Source organism: Caretta caretta, chromosome 2 (genome assembly GCF_965140235.1).
Source record: "Caretta caretta isolate rCarCar2 chromosome 2, rCarCar1.hap1, whole genome shotgun sequence".
NCBI lineage: Eukaryota > Metazoa > Chordata > Testudines > Cheloniidae > Caretta > Caretta caretta.
Window position 1 is genome coordinate 258,100,197 of NC_134207.1, and position 21,729 is coordinate 258,121,925.

The window sequence follows — 21,729 nt, forward strand, 5'->3', positions numbered from 1 at the left end:
CATGTGAGAGCCAACTGGAGAGACCACTGCCCTTCCTAAAAGCCCTCACAATTAGTGGATCATTTCAATTAATTCTTTTTGGGCCCAGCCTACCCATAAGGCCTGGTCATCGTTTTGTTTTAGACCTGCAAGAGCAATCTATTCACAAGAGTATTTTGCATCATCAAGAGTGGCTCTTCACTGCTGTGCAAAATCTCTCCAGAGAAGCAACAGACCTTGACGTCTGTTGGGACGACGTTGGGAAAACTGGCTGGTTTGGGGCAGGACCGTTCTTGTCGGGTCTTTACTCTTGCAGTACCACAGGGCAGCCGGAGCGGTGGCAGGCTTTGAAGGCCTTGCAAGACATGCCCACTTTTGAACTCCTGCTTGGTGCACTCTGCTCAGAACTAACCTGGTGTCTATTCCTGCGGCATATGGCAATAAATCCAAGAGAGGGAGATTGCTCCTTTGGGCAGCTCAGCAAGCTAGCTATCAACGAATCGAAGTGAATTTGAAATGCTGCTTGCTGCAATTTCTAGTTAGTTGCAATTCGGTGAGCTATTAAGAGTTACACAACCAGTGAACCCAGTAGGTGGAACTCTGCCCTTGGTAAGCTTGAGCAGCTCTGAACAGCCCATCATCTCTGCTCTCACCCTGGCCTCCCACCCCTAACCCCTCCATTTCTCACTCACCCCGCTTCTCTCCTCTAAGCTTCTCACCCTCAAATCTCAACTTCCCCCGACACTTAGACTATAAGGCCAGAAGGGACCATCGTGATCATCTAGTCTGACCTCCTGCACATTGCAGGCCACAGACCTCACCCACCCACTCCTGCTACAGCCCCTAACCTCTGGCTGAGTTACCGGAGCCCTCAAATCCTGATTTAAATGTAAGCAGTGTCAGGATGAGCTCCACCCTGACATCTGGTGGTGAGGTGTGGCAAGTTGTGGAAAAGAACTTCAGGGGCCGATCTCATTTGCATAGGCACACCCACCCCACCTAGAATGAGACCATAGCTGCCCAAATGGTCACTTTGGCTGCTGTGGGGTCCCCAGTGTCTCTGTTATTGGGGCAGGAAGAATAAATTGTTATTACCCTGATTATGGGAACTGTGCTTGGAACTGTACGTGGCCTTTTGTTATGATGGAGGGATTCACCATCAACTAAGTAGCACTCGCTAGGCAAGGGTCATGGGTTCCAAAACTGTGTGAATGGAGAGAGGCTGGGGACAAGTATTAATACTTGGTGGCATGGGCCCCTTGGTGAGGGCCTTACATGCTAATTGCACTTCCTCCTCTCTCCACTGTGGAATATCAGAGCTAATTTTGATTTCATTAGAAGTCTAGTTATAGGCTGCTGAGCTCACTTTGGGCTGACAGTGCACCAGCACTGGGGCTTCCCTACTACAAGCTGAATTCACCTAAGAGCTGAAATCACTGAGTGTTGTGTTAAGTAGTGGGGGAGCCTGAAGATATATTGTGGAGCAGTTTGCGGGACGGCTGGTGAAGCAGTTCGATGCGGAGCAGTGTGTGGATGGCAGAAGCGGCTTGTGGGCCGTGGAGCTGAGTGAAGGAGTTCGCGGAGCGGCTGGTGGAGCAGAGCGCAGCTGAGTGAAGGAGTTCGTGGGGCGGCTGGCAGAGTGGAGCGGAGCGAAGGAGTTCGTGGGGCGGCTGGCGGAGCGGAGTGCAGCTGAGTGAAGGAGTTTGTGGGGCGGCTGGCGGAGCGGAGTGCCGCTATGGAGCTATGGGGCAGTCAGCTTCAGATCACGTAAGGTGCCTCTTACCCCCGTCCCATTTCCACCCAGGTTGGGAGGTAAAGCTCCGCAGATAAACTTTCGAACTCTGGGGCTGCCCTGACCAGGGACAGAGACTTTTGGGGCATTGGACTTTTGGGACTTTGGGTGATTTGGGGTTGCTGGACTCAAGAACCAAAGGGAAAAGGGCATGCCCCAATTTGCCTGGAGTGGGTTCTTTTTTTTTTGCTCATGGGTTGTGTTATGAATCCTGTTGGTGGTGTTTCCCCAACATAATGCCACATTGTTTCTCTCTGTTATTAAAAGGCTTTTGCTACACTCAGACTATGTGCTTGCGAGAGGGGAAGTATTGCCTCTTGGAGGCGCCCAGCGGGGGTGGTATATATTTGTCCCAGGTCACTGGGTGGGGGCTCGAGCCGGTTTGCATTGTGTTATTGGAATGGAACCCCTAGATATTGAACCCGGCCCTTGTTGCTGCCAACTCTGACGGGCAGAAGGGTTACATAAAGACTTCAGGTAACAGAGAATCCGCCATTTACTCTGGTTCAAACCAGCAAGTGACCCGTGCCCCACGCTGTAGAGAAAGAACAACACTTGTGTTATTTCTGGAGGCTAGACAAAGAGCAGTTTTCCCAAGTGCCATAGCTTGTCCTTAGCAGATCACTTCCCGCACAAGTACACAGCCGGGCAAGTCTTGTACGCAGACCTGAGAAGAAGGATGGTCGTGTGTGTCATGTATTTCTGTACCACATAAGGACAGTCTACAGAGCTTGCGTACACACACACACGATGTGTTCATCATAAGATCTTTTAATGCTCTGCTAGGTACGGCTGAGGTTCAGTTAAATAAGGTATTTTACACACAGTGCCAGTTAGTGGCTGAATGGTACAATACAGTTTAGCACTCCCTTACAATGGGTTTAAGACACTAGACTGGGACTCAGGAGATGTGGGTTTAAGTCCTGAGTTAGCCACAAATTTCTTGTGCAGCCGTGGGCGGGTCACTCCATCTCTTTGTGCCTCATGTCCCAATCTGTAAAATGGAGATAATGATATTGATCGCCTTTGTAAAGGAGTTTGAGATATACTGATGAAAAGGGCTATATAAGAGCTGGGTATTATCTGTAAAATGAGGATAATATTTCTTCCTTTTCTCCCACAATCCATCTGTCTTGCCTAGACTGCAAGCTCTTCTGGGCAAGAACTATCTCGTAGAGGATGTGTACACTAGATACGCTACAGCGGTACGGCTACAGTGCGGCAGTTGGGCGCTGCTGTGGAGAGGGCGATTACTCCATGATGGGAGGAAGGGGTTCTTCCGTCACTGTAGTAAATCCACCTCTCTGAGGAATTCTTCCGTCAACCGAGTGGTGTCTATCCTGGGGCATAGGTCGGCTTAATTACATCGCACAGGGCGTGAACCCCAACTTTGTCCTCTATACCAGTCCTTACTATGTCTATATATAACACAGAGCACTGTAGAGGCTCTGATCCCGAGTGGATCCTTAAGTTGCTACTGTAAACAATGGCCAGCGGTTTATTCCCTCCTCATAATCTTTTTAAGACTCTTTCTTTGCTTTGTATGGCAGAGCAAACATCTGTCACCCTCTGGATCAGCCTGTTCTCGGTGCTCTTGTTCCTCCAATAGTAAGCCACCTCTCCTCCGTATGCAATTCGGTACATAACATGTACCCTAGCCACCAGCCTCTAGAGTGGCTGCGTGTATGACTCTGATGCTCAGACTGATACATGGCTGCAAAATGCTTTAACAAGACAGCACGTTTTGGTGAAAATGTTCCAACCAGCTCTGCTGAAATCTGGATTAGCCCCAGTGTTTTTCTAAGTAAAAGACTTTCTGAGGGGGAAACAGCCTCACAAGGACTGGTGGGAGCCATGCTCCTCTGCTCTTTGATGCCAGCTCTCTGAGTCGTGGTGACCCTGTTCTCACCACTTACTTTTAATATTTAATTGGAGTCCTGCTGGGGGACTTTGCCCACCTAAGTTCCTAGCACCAAAGCGAGTGGATGGGAATAAGGAATCAGCTGCATGGTAGCAAGGAACATCAAGGAACAAATTATATGGCAGAGTCATATCCCGGGCTCAGACCAGCATTCTAGCAAGTAAGTGACTTAACTCTGAATTCTCCCGAGAACTATTATTCTGTGCTGTGATGGGACTGCAGAAAGCTGAATGCACTCAGCCTAGAAATTACTGTGTACTCTTGTCAGCTGGGGGGCTGCATTGCTCATATGGGAAATGTTTAGGGTGTTCTAGAAAGGTAAGTAAAGTAGGAGTAATGGGTTGAAATTAAGAAAAGGGAAATATCAGCTGAATCTCAGGAAACATTTCCCTAATGGTGGGATCCGGCTGTAGAATGATCTTCTAAAGGGCCAGCACTGTGAGTCATTTAAAACTAGATATAATGCACTGCAACAGTATACAGTATGGCCTAACCCCAGACTGGCCCACAGCAGATGGGACTAATGATCTGTTAAGTCTTTTCCTTCTCTAACGGTCTATGATTTTTAATTGAAACATCCTTGCCTGTGAAACGGAAAATGTCGTGGCCAAAGGTTTCAAAAGTGACTAGTGCTTTGGGTGCCCCAGTCCTTGGGGACCCAGTTTGAGGGGCCTTGAAGGGGACAGATTTTCAGAAAGTGCTGCACCACCAAAATCAGGTCCTTTAACGTTTCTTCAGTTGGGCACCCAAAATCACTAGTTTCTTTTGAAAATCTTGGCCAGGCTATTCTTTTGTAGAATGCAAATGGCTACTGAAATACAGTTTGCAAACAAAGTGGGGAGTTTTAACGTGAAAATCTAATGTAGGAATGGTTTCAGTTTCTCCACAGTCTCGTATTGTGAATTTTCATTGTAAATAAATAACTTACACACAAACTGCAGCCAGTTATTGTTTCTGTGAGAGCAATGTCCAGAGGACCCATTCAAAAACCAGGGCCCAGAAGGTTCAGTACATATTGAAATATCAGTTTAATGATCTATAGACCAGTGCCTGATACTTTTGCTACTCTTGGGGCTTGAATACAGCCATATCTAGTTAACAGACATTAAACTAGACAGACATATTTATGGCAGCAGAGGCATACAAATGCTAAATATCACCTCCTCCATTTACCACCTCAGTTAAGGAGAGGAAGTTGGAAGTTCACATAACACTGGGACTAAAGGATCCATTGGTACTAGACCAAATTGTGCCCTCCGATACAGACACAAAACTTCCATTAAAGTAGTTTATTTTTGTAATGATAAAGAACTCTCTGTCTTTGGTATGTCTTCATTAGGGGCTCTCTAGCCTACTCTGGCAGAGGGATGGACATGAAGATCCAATAGGGTTCCAGTAGCGAGAGACTGAAAAAACCTAGCTCCTGCATCAGACTTAAATTTGACGTAAAGAGCACCTTTGAGCTGGATTTTACTTTTTAAAAGTTAATGTCGCAAAGAATGAAAAAAGCGAGCACTGTCCTAGTTTAATCAATGTTGCCTCTAACCCTTGCCGTGCCTAGCACACTAGTAGGTACCGTACAAATACTATATTTTTTATTAGTAGCATTTCCCAAAATTTGAAAAACCTTTCCCACATGGATTCAAGAGAGACAGACATAAAGGGGAAAATCCTGGCTCCACTGAAGTCAATGGAGTTTTGCCACCGACTTCAATCGGGCCAGGGCCAGAATTTCAACCCAAATGTCTCCTGGTGGAGAAAACTCCAAGGGTGAGTTATTTTTACTTTCTCCCTGTAATTTACTTTGTAATTTACAAGCAGGCAGCCTGGATAGAGTATGCACAATATCCCAGCCTTTGCCAGGTCTCTCCCTTCTCTGTCAATTCCCTCTTTCCCTGCTCCCTTTAATCTGATTTAAAGTGTAGCTGTTTCTAGTGTAGCTGTTTCTCTAAACACCAGGGGTTGGATGAGGATTCACACTTTGGGGTGCATAGCCAAGCTAGGCAAAGGAACTTTTGTATTTTCCTCCTCATTTCCATGCATCTATAGCCACCCTCACTGTGCACTGAGGCCCCAGTTCAGAAAATCATCCTTCACCAAGGCAGAATTTAAGCAGGTGGAATTAACTTGAAGCACGTGCTTAAGTCATGCTGACCTGCTTTCCTGAATCAGAACTGTAAGCCTGTGATGGGGTGTACAAACCCCACTCTGGGGAACAGGGGGTTAAGGAGCAGATCTGGTCACAGGAAGCTCCACACAGCCGCGCCTGGTGGGAATGCTCTCACTGGAGGTGTGTTTAAAAGGCGCAGCACACTCAGTCAGAGTGATCATGCAAGCAAGGAGCTCTGCACCGCCCTCCACTCAAAGCCGCTAGCCACTGCAGAAGAGACAGTGGAGTAGCTGCTCGTGAGTGGGGAAGGGAATCTCTTAACCCTCTCCTGGGGGGATGCTGTAAGCCAGGCCTGCAGCAGGCCTCAGGAGAGGCCAAGAGATGGTAGTAGGCTGGGTGATACCTTAGCCCAGGTCACATACCTGAACTGCCTGCCCCCAGACCCTGGGTTGGAACCTGCAGGAGTGAGAGGGCCCAGGTTCCCCTACCATCAACTCCCTGGACTTGAACCACTGAGCACTACTGCCAACTATGGCTAGCCAGTGCTCTGACCACTAGCGGACTGGGTCTAACAAGATGGTCCCCATCACAAGCTGCACATACCGTGGTAGTATCAGAGAGCGCTTCATCTTTCCTATGATGTTTCTGCCCTGTGACTGGGGTCCCGGGGGGAGCCAGCTGAGGTCGCTCAATTAGGGTGAACTGCAAAGAATGAGGCAGGCAATCCTCCAAAACTGGTGGATAGTCCAATACTTAGATTTACCAAGCCAGCATTAAACAGATTCTTTATTACCCCACTGGTTACTCAGAAGTCAACAACACAGTTCCTTTAAAGTAACCGAGCCTTATGCCTCCACCTAGTTACCCAAGTCAGATATGATGAGGATTAATGAAAATCTTATTCATCACAGAAAAATGTTCTACCAATCCCAAAGGATCGGACACATTAAACCAGATTAATGAATATTCCAGATCTTACCCAAATACACACTTACAGCCAATTCTTATTAACTAAACTAAAATTTATTAAAAAAGAAAAGAGAGAGAGCATGGTTAAAAGATCAATATACATACAGACATGAGTTCAGTTCTTGAGGTTCAGATTCATAGCAGAGATGGTCAGCTTTGTAGTTGCAAAGAGTTCTTTTAGAATTTAGTCCATAGGTTATAGGCCAATGTCCAATATCATATTAAGGGTGTTCGATCTTAAGACTGGGATCTCAATCCTTATAGTTTAGGCTTCCCCTGCATGAAACCTTAAGCAGATCTGAGATGACAGGATCAGGACCCAAGGATCTCTTTTACAGTTTTGCTTGACGACACAGTCCTAGCTAAACAACAGGCTTTTGATGTAATCTTCTGTTTTCTAAACCTCACCGGTAATTAACTACAAGGATTCACATAAGATAATTTATCCATTAAGCAGTCTATCACAAACTTCAAAGAGACATATAGACAATGACATTATTTCACCCAAGATTCATCTAAATGTTAATATTCCCTTTTGATCTCTGAATCAATAGCTATAGAGACAGACAGGAACTGTCGGTTTACATGGCTAACATTTAACAAGATTAATAAGTAAACACATAATTAGTATCACCTTTAATTTCTAACAGTATAGGTTTGCATTTCAATGTTCTAGCCTATCTAACATTGAATGGCCTAATTACCATTCACATACTTTCTAACAAAAATGCTTAAATAGAGACTGGGAGTGGCTAAGTCATTATGCAAGGTAGCCTATTTCCTCTTGTTTTTTCCTCCCCCCCCCCCCGCCCCCAGATGTTCTGGTTTAACTTGGATTTAAACTTGGAGAGTGGTCAGTTTGGATGAGCTATTACCAGCAGGAGAGTGAGTTTGTGTGTGTATGGGGGTGGGGGTGTGTGTGAGAAAACCTGGATTTGTGCTGGAAATGGCCCACCTTGATTATCATGCACATTGTAGGGAGAATGGTCACTTTGGATGAGCTATTACCAGCAGGATAGTGAGTTTGTGTGTGTGGTTTTTGGGAGGGGGGTGAGGGGGTGAGAGAACCTGGATTTGTGCAGGAAATGGCCCAACTTGATTATCATGCACATTGTGTAAAGAGTTGTCACTTTGGATGGGCTATCACCAGCAGGAGAGTGAATTTGTGGGGGGGGGGGGGGTGGAGGGTGAGAAAACCTGGATTTGTGCTGGAAATGGCCCAACCTGATGATCACTTTAGATAAGCTATTACCAGCAGGACAGTGGGGTGGGAGGAGGTATTGTTTCATATTCTCTGTGTGTATATAAAGTCTGCTGCAGTTTCCACGGTATGCATCCGATGAAGTGAGCTGTAGCTCACGAAAGCTCATGCTCAAATAAATTGGTTAGTCTCTAAGGTGCCACAAGTACTTCTTTTCTTTTTGCGAATACAGACTAACACGGCTGTTACTCTGAAACCTGAATACTTTCTAACATGTCTTTAAAGGTCGGCTTTGGGTTAGTTAGCCTGCAAGCTGTTTAATCCTTTCTGGCCGTGTGTTATACTTTGTATACGTTGCAATTATATAACAGTGGTAGCAACAATGGTTTGCATAATTATATTTTAATTAGATAACATTACAGGCTCCATCAAATGCCAGAGTATCTATAGAGCCCCATGTTCGACCTTCCGCTGCCCCCATTCAATCCCTCTGATGTAAGGAGTTTGCAGAGGTGTCATGGAAGATAGAGCTTGGCCAACACAATATACACTGCTGCACGGTATAAATGGACTGGAGAGACTTTCAAAGGCTTTCCACAGACTCACAGTGCATTGATTTTGCTTCTTTTCTCTGCTGCCAGCAGATAGAGAGTTGGAGCAGGTACGGAGAGCATGGAAAGGGATGATAAGCCGAGGCAGCCTCAGTCCTTTCACGCTGCCTTTGGCTCTCCAGGGAGCAGGTCAGCTCACAGAGCAGTGGCTCTAAGAAGAAACTCTGTCTCAGCATTAGTGGCCAGGTGAGCAGCTGACTTCCAAATGCCACTAACCATTCTGTATTATTGATGTATTGAGATCCGGACTAACTGTGGCAAAAAACCTCCAGTCCACCCTCAGAGAGTTCTTGACAAACTCTTAAACACACAGTTCATATGCAGCAGACTCTAACCAACAGGGCCAGTTACAACCTATCAAGCCCTAACTGGACACGAGGGCCTCCTACCTCTCTCCCCTGTCATAGCTAAGGTCAGCGGGGCATGCGAGCTGGGTATCCCTCATGAGGCGGCAGCTAACAGGGCATATTCTGTGAGGACTCTGGGATTCTGGAACTTGCTCCGCACCTTGATCTAAAATAGCCCAGTTTGGTGACCTTCCAGGCACACTGCAAAAGCCCCTTGGTGGAGAGGGTTTTTGGAGAGGGTTAACCATGCGCTTCCCACAAAGAGGAAGGGTTTCTAGGTGACTGGCGGGCCAAGGTCTGTTAAAGTGATCACCATGATGCTGCTGGGATTGTATTAACAATATGCCAGGGCAGCTAGAGCCTTGGAGAGGCATCTGTTTATTATTTCAAAATTAAATAAATCCTACAATAACACTTGCCCACTCGGAGCACAACCTCAGCAGCAACACTGCTCAGCAACACGACTCAGCTGTCTGGCCTCTGTTGTATATGAGGTTAGACTAGATGATCACAGTGGCTCCTCCTGCCTGTAAAACCTATGAAATCCCATTTCTCCGTACCTCAAATATCAAAATCTCCATGTCATCCCTGTGATGCTTCCCGGGGTACTCAGGGTAGTGAGGTACCTTGCTACCACCTGCCCTTAGCGTGAGGAAGCCTTGTCTGTGCCTGCCAGGGGTCAGCTCCCTGTCACCACCAGCCTAGAGGTAACACAAGCACTGCCTTCTGAGCCTAAGCAGGTTCCACTGTCCCTCTGCAGGTAAGGCAGACTCCAACCTCCAAGCCCTTCGAGCATCCCCCCCACACCCCTGAGTGCCCAGCCTCTGTTCCGCTGGGCACTCGCAGAATTCACAGATCCGCTGTTCCCAAAGAAACAGTGTCTCCCAGCTTACCACGCCACCCAACTCACAGCACTTAGATTTGCTTACAGGGAAAACAAGTCAAAGTTTGTTTAACAAAGTCTAGAGATTCTAGAAGTAGCATGCAAAAGATTTGGAAACAAAGGCTTACATGTAAAGTAAAATTATACCCTGCTTTCTAGAGCCTAAACTTAAGACATCCTCCTGTCTCACAAAAGTTAGCTCACCCGAAGTTTCTCTCACGGGGTTAAACAGCCAGACCAGCTGTGATCATCCATTCATAAGATAAGCCAGCTGGCAGCTTGTCCCCTACATGAAGGATACCTGGGTGTACCTCTGCACCCTCAGATATAGTTCCAGCAATCCATTGTGTTCACTTGTAAACAGGGTACCCCTTGCTGCTTGTTTTTACTGGAAAGACTCTTCCCTGGAGACTTCACAATCTCATGGTTAGCATCTGTTCAGCCTTTAAATAGGTGTTCCTTGTGAAGTATATAGTACTCAGTTTACATATAGCCAGGCAGGTATATAAGCTTCTCCCAACTGAAAGAAACTGGTTTATCACCTTTTGGTACCCAGCCCCAACTTTGACCTTAAGAACATATAGATACATGACTCCTTACGAATTATCTGCACATACATTTCACAGCGATTGTGATGACCAGTGTGACACTGGTAGAGACTTTCAGTAGAGACTTTACATGATACCCTTTGAGGAATTATTATGTCAATACCAGACCCAGGGGATCCCTGTAACCCTATGCACCGCTCTGACTTTTGGCACCAGGAGGTCGCAATCCCAAATTCAGACCCATCCCTTTATCCAAAATTCATATCAAAGCCAGAATTAGTTTTTCATGAAACCTGAGTTTCAAAGGTTTCAGAGCCCCTCTGCCCCACCAAGACCTTTGAAAAACAGGGAATTTCCTGTACAAGAAAAAAATGTATGTATTCAATGCAGTGTATAGAAAGGAAGTAATGTGCCACATTCTGTCTTGTGTAGGTATCAGAACATACTGGATTGTGAAAGTGCCTCGTCAAAGCAAGACAACTGCAAGGTGAGCTACAGGCAAACGGGTTAGTATATGAGGGATAGAAGAGAGTACAGGCTGACACAGTGTATTGTCCTAATGAATGAAAATCAAGCAGTTCATAGGAGCTGGCTAGTGCCCTTCTCACGAGGGTTCAGTTCAGTCACATCCTTCGTATGCCCACAGAGAACCAGACACAGGAAAGGACACAGTCGGTACGTCTACACCTGAAATGCTCCAGCGGCACAATGGCAACACTGTCGTGTTTCTAGTGTAGATGCTTCCTGCAGCGTCACTGTAGTAAATCCTGCTCTCCGAAAAGCAATAGGTAGGTCAATGGAAGAAGTCTTCTGTTGATCTGGTGGTGTCTACCCCCGGGCTTAGATTGGCTTAATTATATCACACCAGTAGTGAAATTTTTCAGTCTTAAGTGATATAGTTAAGTCAACCTAATTTTCTAGTGTAGACCAGCCCCTAGTATTCTCTATCTATAACATTTTTAAAGGTTCCTTTAATAAAATTCAGTTGATTTTTATTTAATATATAACAGGCTTTAGGACCTTGCTGAATCCTAAAACTATTAGCAGAATTTCCCACTGGCTAGACTGCTGCTTATCATGCTATGATGAGTACGGTCTCATTGTTGACTTGTACTCCTCCATCTGCCTGTATCTACCTACTGTGTCTCATCTTATACTTAGATTGCAAGCTCCTTTGACCTGTGTTTGTACAGCACCTAGCACAGGGGGGCCCTGATCCATGACTGGGGCCTCTAGGAGCCAGGAATACAAATAATAAACCCACACCAGGGAAAACATTCAACTCCCATTGAAGAGAGAGATATTTAACTAACCTATTTTCACATGACTAAATTCAATGTCTGAAGAAGTTAGTTGCTGATCTTGCAAGCTGATCCATGCAGGAAGACCCCATTGAAATCTGTGGGGCTCTGTGCAGGTGAAATGGTTAGCCTACGCAGACCAGCTTGCAGAAATGGATGCCTAGCATCTTAACCCAATACACCAACTTGGCCTATACCTGTGTGTATCTTTATTTGTTTAGTAACTTAAAAAGGAACAAGAACTAAGAGCTTCCCTTCCCTGCTCCCATCAGTCAGCACAATGCACTGGTATTTCTGCATTAGGACGCAAGCAAAGTGTATTTGAACTCAATATTAAACAAACATTTCTGAAATTAATTATACTAATTGTTATTATCAAGCATTTAAACAGTACTGTAGATATAGAGTCTGATTCTCTTCTCACATCAGCCTTATAGCTTTGTAATTTGATTGACTTCAGTGCGACATTCTTGATTGACACCAGTGGAAGAAGGAATAGAATGTGATCCAAACACAGCACTTTACAGAACGCAGAATAAGACAGTCCTTCCCACAAAAAATTACACTCTAGCATAGACAAGACAAAACATGGAACCACAGTTCAGGAAAGGGTGAGCCATGCGCAGATCAGCGTCGCTAGAGTTTATGGAAGGAGTGGTTTCTAGGGAGGAGTAGTCGGAAGGGCAGGAGGAGAATGATTGATGGAAGACTGTTCCAAGCCTAGTAACATGACAGAAGACATGAAGTTGAGAGTGGGCGATGGGGATCAGGACTGGGAGTAGAGTATTACAACCACAGTGCACTCCCTATGGAGAGAGCTATGTGGGAGGTAGAGTGAGTCTATTTTGATGCAATTTATAGATCATGGTGAGAAATGTTCTACAACAGGCTTTGGGGGGGAAACTTGCCTCACCTCAAGGCCACGTCAATGATGGGTTGAGGAGCAAATCCATGGAGAACCTCACCTTCCATCAAACCAATAGCACGGCAATGAACTCCAGGAGACTTCAGACCAGCTTCAACACCGGTAAAGCTGCTCCCACTTCACAGCTTACGGCTTTCCCTTTTGCTACACAGCAGACAGCATCTTTCAGTGGCAGTTTTAGGGAGAGTGAAATGGAGTCCAGCATAGTGACAACCACCCAGCCTCTGACCCAGGGAGCTAAACCCTGGACTGAATTGTCCTTCTCGTCATCCCAGAGCAATAGCAGGAGGCAACAATGGAGTGCTGCAACCTCCACAGGGAAGGATTCAGCCAGAAAGGTTGGTGAACTTTCTTCTTCCAAACCTCCCAAGAAATGTATTTCCCTTTGGGATTCAGGACGGAACCCAGCTGCCTTTGAACTAGGTGATGAAATGCCAGTGGTTGTCAATGTGATAGGGAAGCACTACTGTAGAATGGTGAGCGGAACTGAGGAAAGGAGATCAGGTTTCAGGAGGGACAGATATTGGTGTGAGACTAGATGCTCAGAAAAATAGGTCTAGGGCTTGCTCCCAGGTGTGGCTAGGAGACAAAGAGCAGAGCCTAATGCACGCAACACTGGCTTCTCTGCATGTTCACTTACACCATCTTTCTTATTACCACAGTGCTTGCTGTGCGAAACAAGCCCACTAGCAGCTTCCCAAGCACACACCATGTTTCCTGTGGACCAGTTTTTGCCACCTGTACTTATGGGCTCCATGAGCCGCCCCACTGGGTTCAATGGAACGACTTCTGGAGTAGGGTACTACTTCATGGGAGTAATAGTGGCAGAATCTGGCCCTTCATTAGTAATTGGTGGTGTGTGTAAAGGGAAATTTATTAGATTTTAGCACCAATTCATGTGACCAGTGAATAACACTGAGGAGAGCCAGGAAACAGCCACTGGTGAGAACAAACTCATTTCCACTTGTAGTTTAAACTAAATTTGAACCCTATTCTGCAGAGTGTACAAATCCACTGTGAGACAAAGTCCCCTCCTCCACAGTCTCCTAATCTAAACACGCATCCTTCTGACCCTGAAACACAGCTCAGCCTAGGCCATCCAGGCCTCAGTGATTTCAAACTGGCTGTTACCAGGAACAAGGGGCACGTGCCCCAACGTCTACTAAGTACACTGAAAATCCTTGGCCGATCCAGAAAACACAGTCACACAAACGCACTCAGAGTACCCCCATTACAGTAACAGAATTGAGGCTGTACTGGATCTCGTTGTGCATACTCTTTCTGAGACCAACCAACAAAGACAGGAGAGCTGCTTGCCCTGTTTTCTACAGCTCTTGGCAGCAGAGACAGTGACGGAATCAATTGTAAATCAAAAAGTCTTGGAAGAAGGGAGTTAATGCACCTTGACACTTTGGAGGAGGGGGTGGGGATGAAGCACAAACCCGTAAGCCCGATGAAGGGAGTCAAACAAGATACTACTGCTAGTCATTAGCATCAAGGTAGATGACTTGCCATAGTACTGCTGGATGAGGCCCTTTTGAGACCCCATCTGGAACAGCATGTAGCACCGCTGTAGTGATTGCGATTCCACAGGGAGGAGAGGATTCCGTGGCTGAGGAGGCAACAAAGGACAACAAAGATAATTCCAGGCATGAGAAATCTACGTGCTGTAGGGACAGGTTAAAGAAAGGGATGGGCTTACCTCGGTCAGAAAGATAAGACAATGAGGTGATCTTCAAAAAGCTGGCAAAACATTGCCCAGGACTTCGGGTTGATAGGCAAAGAAACCTTTCTGGAAATGGCTAAAAAATAAGGGATACAATTGCCAAGGGCCAGATTTTGATCTCTTTACTTGCATGGAGTAGTACCTTACTCACTATATATGCTATTGAAACCAGTGGGACTACTCCTGGAGTGATTTATTACTTCGTGTGAATACGGGGGGCATAACTGAGGCCAAAATTAAGAATAAACCAGGGATTTATTTGGTGACCTGAGTTACTCTGGGGGTTAAGTGGCTTTGGCACATACTTTGGTGAATCTATAACAATGGAGTGGAATCCTTAGTGCTGGTTAGACGTGCCTGGAATCAAGACACTGTCAGCTCTCTGGGGCTGGTGCACTCTCCTAATTATAAAACAATTTGGGCTTGACGATGGCACGGCAAAGTGTAATATGCAGTGGGTCTCTCAGAACCACAATGGGACAATATACCCTATGGTCTAATGGTCTGATTGCCTTCCATACATGCCAGTGCCTAGCAAGGTTCTTAAAATCTGTTTATGGACATGTAACTGTTCAGCTAGCAGCTCAGACTGTTCTCATTCTCATACAGGAAGTGAAGCTCTCGGGGAAAAGTAAGACGCCCATCTCTAAAGTGCCAGATACAGCCTATGACTCAGCTGTGGGCAAGCGCTGTGAGTCTCTGATTTATTTTGGTTCCTGGGTGATCTCAGCTGTTCTGCTGCCATGTCTCTGATTGCGCCGATCACAAAAGAGGGGTCATCCCCAGCTCTTGTGCAAACCCACTGATATAAGTTAAATCAACCCAGTTTGACCAAGGTCATTCTTGCCAGCATCAGTGGCAGCTTGGATGGCAAGGAGAGGAAGCTTGAGGGTCTGTCTTCCCTAGAGAGATATGAACCCAGTAAAGAGTCACTCTCCAGGAGCCAAAAGAAGAGGGCAAATTATCTAGCAAGTAAGACATACTGCAAGTGACTCAAAGCAAATCAAATGTAAATCTATCATTTCATTGACTTAGCACAGATGTGTCACAGTGAAGTTTTTTTAGCCTGAAAGTGTTAGACATTATTATAGTCCGAGTTTAGAAACTGGGAAACTGAGGCACATTACTGTTAAGTGATTTGCTCATGACCGCACTGAGTTCATGAGAGCAGGGGTTGGAATGCAGGCCAGTGCTCAGTCCACTGGATCATGTTGACTCTCTCTATGCTGGTTAGTCTCGAGGCTAATGGTTAAAAATAGGTGATATCAAATGAGTCCATGTTTAGCCTGGCTGGGTTTGCACTGCATTCAAGATGAAATAATTTTTCCATGCTACTCAGTGAGCTATGCGGTTTATTTTGTACATACCTTATGATTGAACTACAGCACTCTTGGCTTGATTCCATTTCAGACATTGCATAGGTAATTAATCAGACCCAGTCATCATTGGCTTAAGATAGTATATAGTAAGTGATCCCAATGCTGTGATCTCATTAGAGCCTAGCCATTGCTTTTGTACCATCTTTAGGAATGTACTCAATAGTACAGTTATTTGGGGAAAAAAGCAGCTCAGGAGAACATGGAGGTATCTGGTTCCACCAGCTTTTTAAACAGAAAGGTGATGGGAATCGTCACCGGACCTTGCTAAATAGGTATTGAGATCTTTGGGATACCATTAAAGTTAGCTACATCATTCATTTTACAATGCCAAGTATAGGAACAAAGCTCATCATCTGGCTGATGAATGATGATACACTATCTATCTTAGGCCCAGTCCAATACTTCTCCTATCAGGAAGCAAATAATGAGTCCTACTTTTGCTCGGTTGATGGTGGGGTAGGACCAGGGGCAGAGCAGAAACAGCAGATGGTATTGGTTAATAAACCCTTGAATTTTTGGCAGTCCCTATTAAAATGTTCTGGGAGGGGTCTGGGTACACAGCTGCAGTGCGTGCCCAGAGAGCAGCATTCTCGTTCTGCAGCCAGGCCACCGCTCTCATAGTATCTGGTTATCTGCAGCGTGCTGCACCAGTGGGGCCTGCAGTGCCATGTTTTCATCATGGAACTGGATGGATTGCCTGCACAGAGCTTGGTTCTCCATTGGGAGCTGTGACACTTGGTCTTGCAGCATGAGGAGCTCCTCCTGGGGGTGGCCAACCATTGAGGCATCTCCAGTATCTTCTGGGGCATGCTGGGCAGGGAACGGCCAGCTGCCTCCATGCTCTCCCAGGGCAGGCCTTAATCACGGGTTAGGGTGGTATGGGCAAACTGTTAAGAACCTGACAAGGGCAGTCAGGAACAAGAGTTAGAGTAGGGCCAAATCTGAGGCTGAGAGTAGCAGAGAAGTTTGTAGTCAAGTTCCAGGCTGTGGTAGATATCAAGAATCAGAGTCCGAGTCAGGTTTCAGGTCCAATTCAAGCCAGGAGTTCAAGAGCAGAGTGCAGGAATGGTCATGGCAGCTGCAGGAGATCCACACAGTTGCCTGGACGCTTCCTGGAATGCCCCTTAGATTTATATAGGATGGGGATCCAATCAGGAGCCATGAGGCTGCTCTCTGTCAGACCCCTTGAGGCGGGACTTCCCGTGCTCTGTGTCTATTGTAGGTCATGGGTAGTGGAGCACAAGCTGGTTACTGCTGGGCCTTCCACTCGGTGACTGAACAATCCATGTCTGCCTTCTATACCTCAGCTGGGGGTGCTTTCAACATTACCAGTAGGTTGTAATGTGGGCCTCATGCCAAGACTAAGGAGCAGACACATTGGTGAAATACAGCAGTCTAGCTAGGGGAAGACAAAGTCTATTGGATAGTTTGGAGCTGCATGGAGTTAAATTAGCCACTGAATCTGGTACATAATCATCTGGGAGATTTAAATGTTCACGGCATTGTTTGAGATGTTTCCGCTGATCAGCATTTCACAGTCAAATAGATTCACACCCATGCAAACAAACACATACCAAAGGCGAAAAAGGCATCATGCAGGGGGCGGGGGGCGGGGGGGGGGGATAGGATCAGGGGCAGAGCAGATTACAAAGCAAATGCACCAGTTGTTGCATTACTCTGCAGCCCATCTCTTGGTTTTGTCCTAGACCCCAGCAGCGCATTTAGCCCTTGGCGAGATCGTGTAGTAAACCTCAGCATCATGAGATGACCCTGCCATCACTAGCCAGAAACCAGGCGCTCCAAGGGCTGTTGTGAATGCTCTAGGAGCATGAGTATAGCGAAAGGAGTAAGTGCCAAGGAGGAAGAATGATTCAAAAGGGCATAATTAGGAGTAATGGGATTAAACAGAGCAATGGAAAATTTAGACTTACTGTAAAGAAATATTTCCTAACAGTGAAGTCTGCGGGATCATGGAATAGCCTCCTAAAGGAAATGATGGAAAGCCAGTTGCTTGTGTCATTTAAAATTAAAGTGGGCTACGCCCTGGAGACTACGCTGCAGCTGTGGAGATGGAACAATCTAGGTTAAAGAAGGTTTAAGAATTCAGATCTTCTCCCGGTGGAACCTTGACCACTGGAAAGAAGAGACAGAGCAGTCAGCAGAGGCACACGATACATTGGCTTTTGCGTGTCTGTGCGTTTCACTCCTCTAAAGGACAGAATATACGTATATGTATTTTTTACATTATTCAGGTATTTTTGGGGGGGTGGGAGTTAAATGAAAGGCAAAGTAGGATGTGACATCAGTTCAGTGCAACAAAGCTTAAATTGGTGTCTGATGTGACTACAAATTACAGCATGTTCAGAGCAACTGCAATGTATATATAGATATAGATATATAATTTCTTCTCTTTTCCACTCCATTTTGTATTCATTTAAGAATGTATCTACAGGGACTTTTCAAAACGCAAAGTGGGGAAAGAGAGAGAGAAAGTGAGAGAGTGTATAGCTAGATTATATATTTCTTTCCCTGGCGTAAGGTTCACACATCCTCAGTATAGTAGGAACGGACCATAAAATATCCAACAATCACTTTATTTTTATATTTGTTAGCTTATGAAAGCATTTCTGTTAAGGTACCTGTCCTTCTGATCAAGTATCAGGGGACAGCCGTGTTAGTCTGTATCCACAGAAACATCTGGTGGCACCTTAAAGACTAACAGATTTATTTGGGCATAAGCTTTCGTGGGTAAAAAACCCACTTCTTCAGATGCATGGAGTGAAAATTACAGATGCAGGCATTATTATACTGACACATGGCCTTCTGATAGTCTCTCTGATGTGAGCGCTTACACTGCCATCTAGTGGTAGTGTGGTTTCTTCCCTGTACTCCAAATCCTTGGACTGGACCTTCACAATTGCACAAATCACCTGGCAGAGATTTCTGTTGTTCAGTAGTGGAGTGCGGGGGGGGGGGGGGGGGGGGGGCTGAGGGAAGTAGTTGCTGTTTAGGAGGGAATATCTCATCTCTTACTCCCTTGGCTGTCTGGAAGAACTGAGGAAACTGTTCTCCAACTTGAGGGAGGCGAGCACCGTGTCACTCTGCAGCAAATTAAGGAGCAATATTGCTGCGCTCTGAAGATGTTGCCAAGTCGTCTTTAGCAAGGAGGATAGTGACTGTGATATGAGGCGCTGAAGTGTGGGGAGTGAAAAGGAGAGAAAAATAAGAGATTTCTCTGGGCTGTAACAGGTCAGCACCTAGCACATTGGGGTCCTGGTCTAGACTAGGACTCCTAGACTCCAAGGTGGTGTGCCTCAGCAGCACTCCACTGAAATCAGTTGAGCTACATTAATTTACACCTGCTGAGGATAAAAGCAAAGAATCCTTACTTGTATTACAAATGTCTCTTTAAATGTAATACACTTCTGGTACTTGTAATAGCACAGGTTATTAAAATAGAAATCATTTTGAAAAACTCATGTCCCTTTCACCATTTTTCCTGTGTTTTCCCTGTGCACATCTCTTTCCTTGGAGAATGATAAACTGGTTGGTTTTACAAAGGTAGCTGGTCTGTTTCTAGTCAATTTCACTCTCTGATTCTCATGCAGGATGCTTCAATGTTAGGATGGCAAACTCTGCTCTTTTGTTTAAACAAAAGCTGTTTTCTTATGCAGTTGAAACAAAAGGCAATCATGAAAACATTTCTATTGCATTTCTGTTTCGGTTTATAAACCTGTTTTTTTGCACAAATGCTGACCTGTATGAGTCTTTTTCAGTCTGAATATTAGCTTTGTGGATGGATAGATTGAAGATTGGCACCATTTCTGTTAAGGAAACTGTTGCATCATTTCTATTGCTTGAAGAAAATATGTATTTTTAAAAGCCATTTCATATACATATAAAGTTCCCTGATCTGATGATCCATTGTGCAAAAATGTCAGAGGTTTTTGTCGATGGAGTCATATTGGTCTCTTCCCAGTGAAAGTCAATATATGCGCTGAATGTTGCTGTACATGGACTGGGACACTGTACTTAGTAAAGGCCAGATTGTGATACCTTAACTCACTTACTCTACGAATACAACGGGATTACTAATGCTGTGAGGTACAATTTAGTCATGAGTAAGGGTATCAAACTCTGGCCCTAATTTAGCAGGACAGAAACCTTGGCCAGAGCTCTGGAATGCAGGCAGCTAATCAAATGAGAAGTGCAAGCATTTGTGACTCTCCTTTATACAAGCAGGGCTGTGCATGTGTCCCAGCAAACACAATTACTTTCCTAACATGACAACAGGCAACTGAATGCAAAGTCTATTGTAACTAGCCAATAGAGCTGGCTTTCAGTGGTTTGTCTCTCTCACTGTGTCCCAATTAGCCAGGAACCTAGGTGTTTTAAAATAGGGGATCCAGCTACCTAGCTAAGATATAATGCTGTCTTGTGGCAAAGAAGCAAGGGAGAGTGTAACAGGGTCTTCCCTAAACCCAGCAGACCCTGCCTCTTCTTCAGTTTCCCAACTCTCATCTGAGCTGGCAGGAGGCCAACTCCCCAGCCATTTTGTTAATGAAGCTCCCATCACTGCCAGTATTTCATTCTGTTTTCCCAATGATTCCCTCATTGTTCAAACACAAGCATGGATCAGTAGGAATCAAGGCAGGTAAACCAGGCCCTGCCCCCTGGTTCGCCTGAGGTTTTGGCCACTGCCTACACAGCTGGTATCCCAGTCAGATTTTTTACCTAGCATTCCCTGACCAGGATCTCCTGTAGGAACCTCCCTACTTCCTGCAGCTCTCTGCTTAAGTGAGCTGCCTGTTGGCTTTGTATCTCACCAGCTGGGAGGCAGCTGACGAGTGGCAGGTAAGGGCTATGCCCAACCCCCTGACTCACCAACTCTTATGGCAGCTACTTTGATTTAGATGTCTCAGGAATGAGGCTGGAGTCCTCTTCAAAGATGAGCAGTTTCAGAACCATTCTGTTAAACTGCCTTGTTTGTTTTGAATTAATGACTTTTTGTTACTGTGTTTGTGTCTATATAAATAACACATGAATTTCAGGTTCTGATTTGCCAACTGAGGATACACACTTTTTTTTTTTTTTTTTAGCAATTTTGTAAGTTGTGTGTTGTTTAAAGTGCTATTGTGACTTTTCGTTTTAAAATTGATGGTGGTATATTATAGTCACCTAGTGATTGTGGTCTATTATTTGAATGCATGAAAATACTCTAAGCAGAGCCGTATGAAGTTAGCTGAAAAACATCAGTTTACATTCGGCTTTAACTTAAGCTGATCCAGTATTTAAATCCATGTGAAAATCTCTGGATTTTTAAACTGTTTTTATATTACTTGGAATTCTTCTTCTTCTTTCTCAGGGAACAGATGAATATTAGATTCTTTTCCGTGTATTTAAAACTAATTGTATAATAATAGCTCTTAAATTATGCATTGGGCAGGGACTGAATTAACGATTTGGTGATTTGTGCCCCACCTGTCAAAAAAGTCACAAGCTGCCACTGGTAGACACTCTTAAGATGGGATCTCAGCCAAGCTGCTACCAGCTGCTGTCTTCTCCGGCAATGTGGTGCCACCCCACCCACACCCTGTTGTGCTCTGTCCTTGACCTGGTGCCTTTTCAATGCTCACTGCCTTTTCCTCTTCCCCATCCGTACGAAATGAATAGGCTGCAGCTCCGCCGTGTGTCCTCGGCGTTCCCAAGCTAGCCTGTCACTCCGTTTGCTGACCCTTGCTTGTGATAGCGCTTATGAATAATCTAGTTAGCTGAGCTGGTAAACATATGACAACCCCTGCCATTCCCATTCCTGAGTCAGAACCTGGCTGGTAATCAATGAAATGTATATTGCATGCTTACTCAGATCCCTGGCCTTTCCCCTCTCAGTGTTTGAGATACCCCGTGTGGGGATATTTTATATGAGACTCTACTACTGCGTAATAGTGCCTTACTCAGAGACCACCCCATGCACGGAGTGCAATGTCTTGTTGACATGGGAGATTAATGACTGTGGTCTCTGCACGATAGTTTCTTC

General features: G+C 45.4%; 1 protein-coding gene across 11 annotated transcripts in view; it reads left to right on the plus strand.

The window, feature by feature from the left end:
* Positions 1 to 3,633: 3,633 nt before the first annotated feature.
* XIRP1 (xin actin binding repeat containing 1) overlaps positions 3,634 to 21,729 on the plus strand; it is a 50,457-nt gene continuing 32,361 nt past the window's right edge. Inside the window, exons 1-5 of one of the 11 annotated variants that reach the window (XM_048837492.2) lie at positions 3,764 to 3,852; positions 8,614 to 8,769; positions 10,794 to 10,848; positions 12,740 to 12,925; positions 14,923 to 15,004. In XM_048837492.2, coding sequence (XP_048693449.2) covers positions 8,645 to 8,769; positions 10,794 to 10,848; positions 12,740 to 12,925; positions 14,923 to 15,004 — 448 coding nt within the window. In that variant the 5' untranslated portion in view covers positions 3,764 to 3,852; positions 8,614 to 8,644. Of the gene's footprint in view, positions 3,853 to 8,613; positions 8,770 to 10,793; positions 10,849 to 12,739; positions 12,926 to 14,922; positions 15,005 to 21,729 lie in introns of those variants that run through there. The other 10 variants (XM_048837494.2, XM_048837497.2, XM_048837493.2 and 7 more) reach the window with 10 other exon arrangements.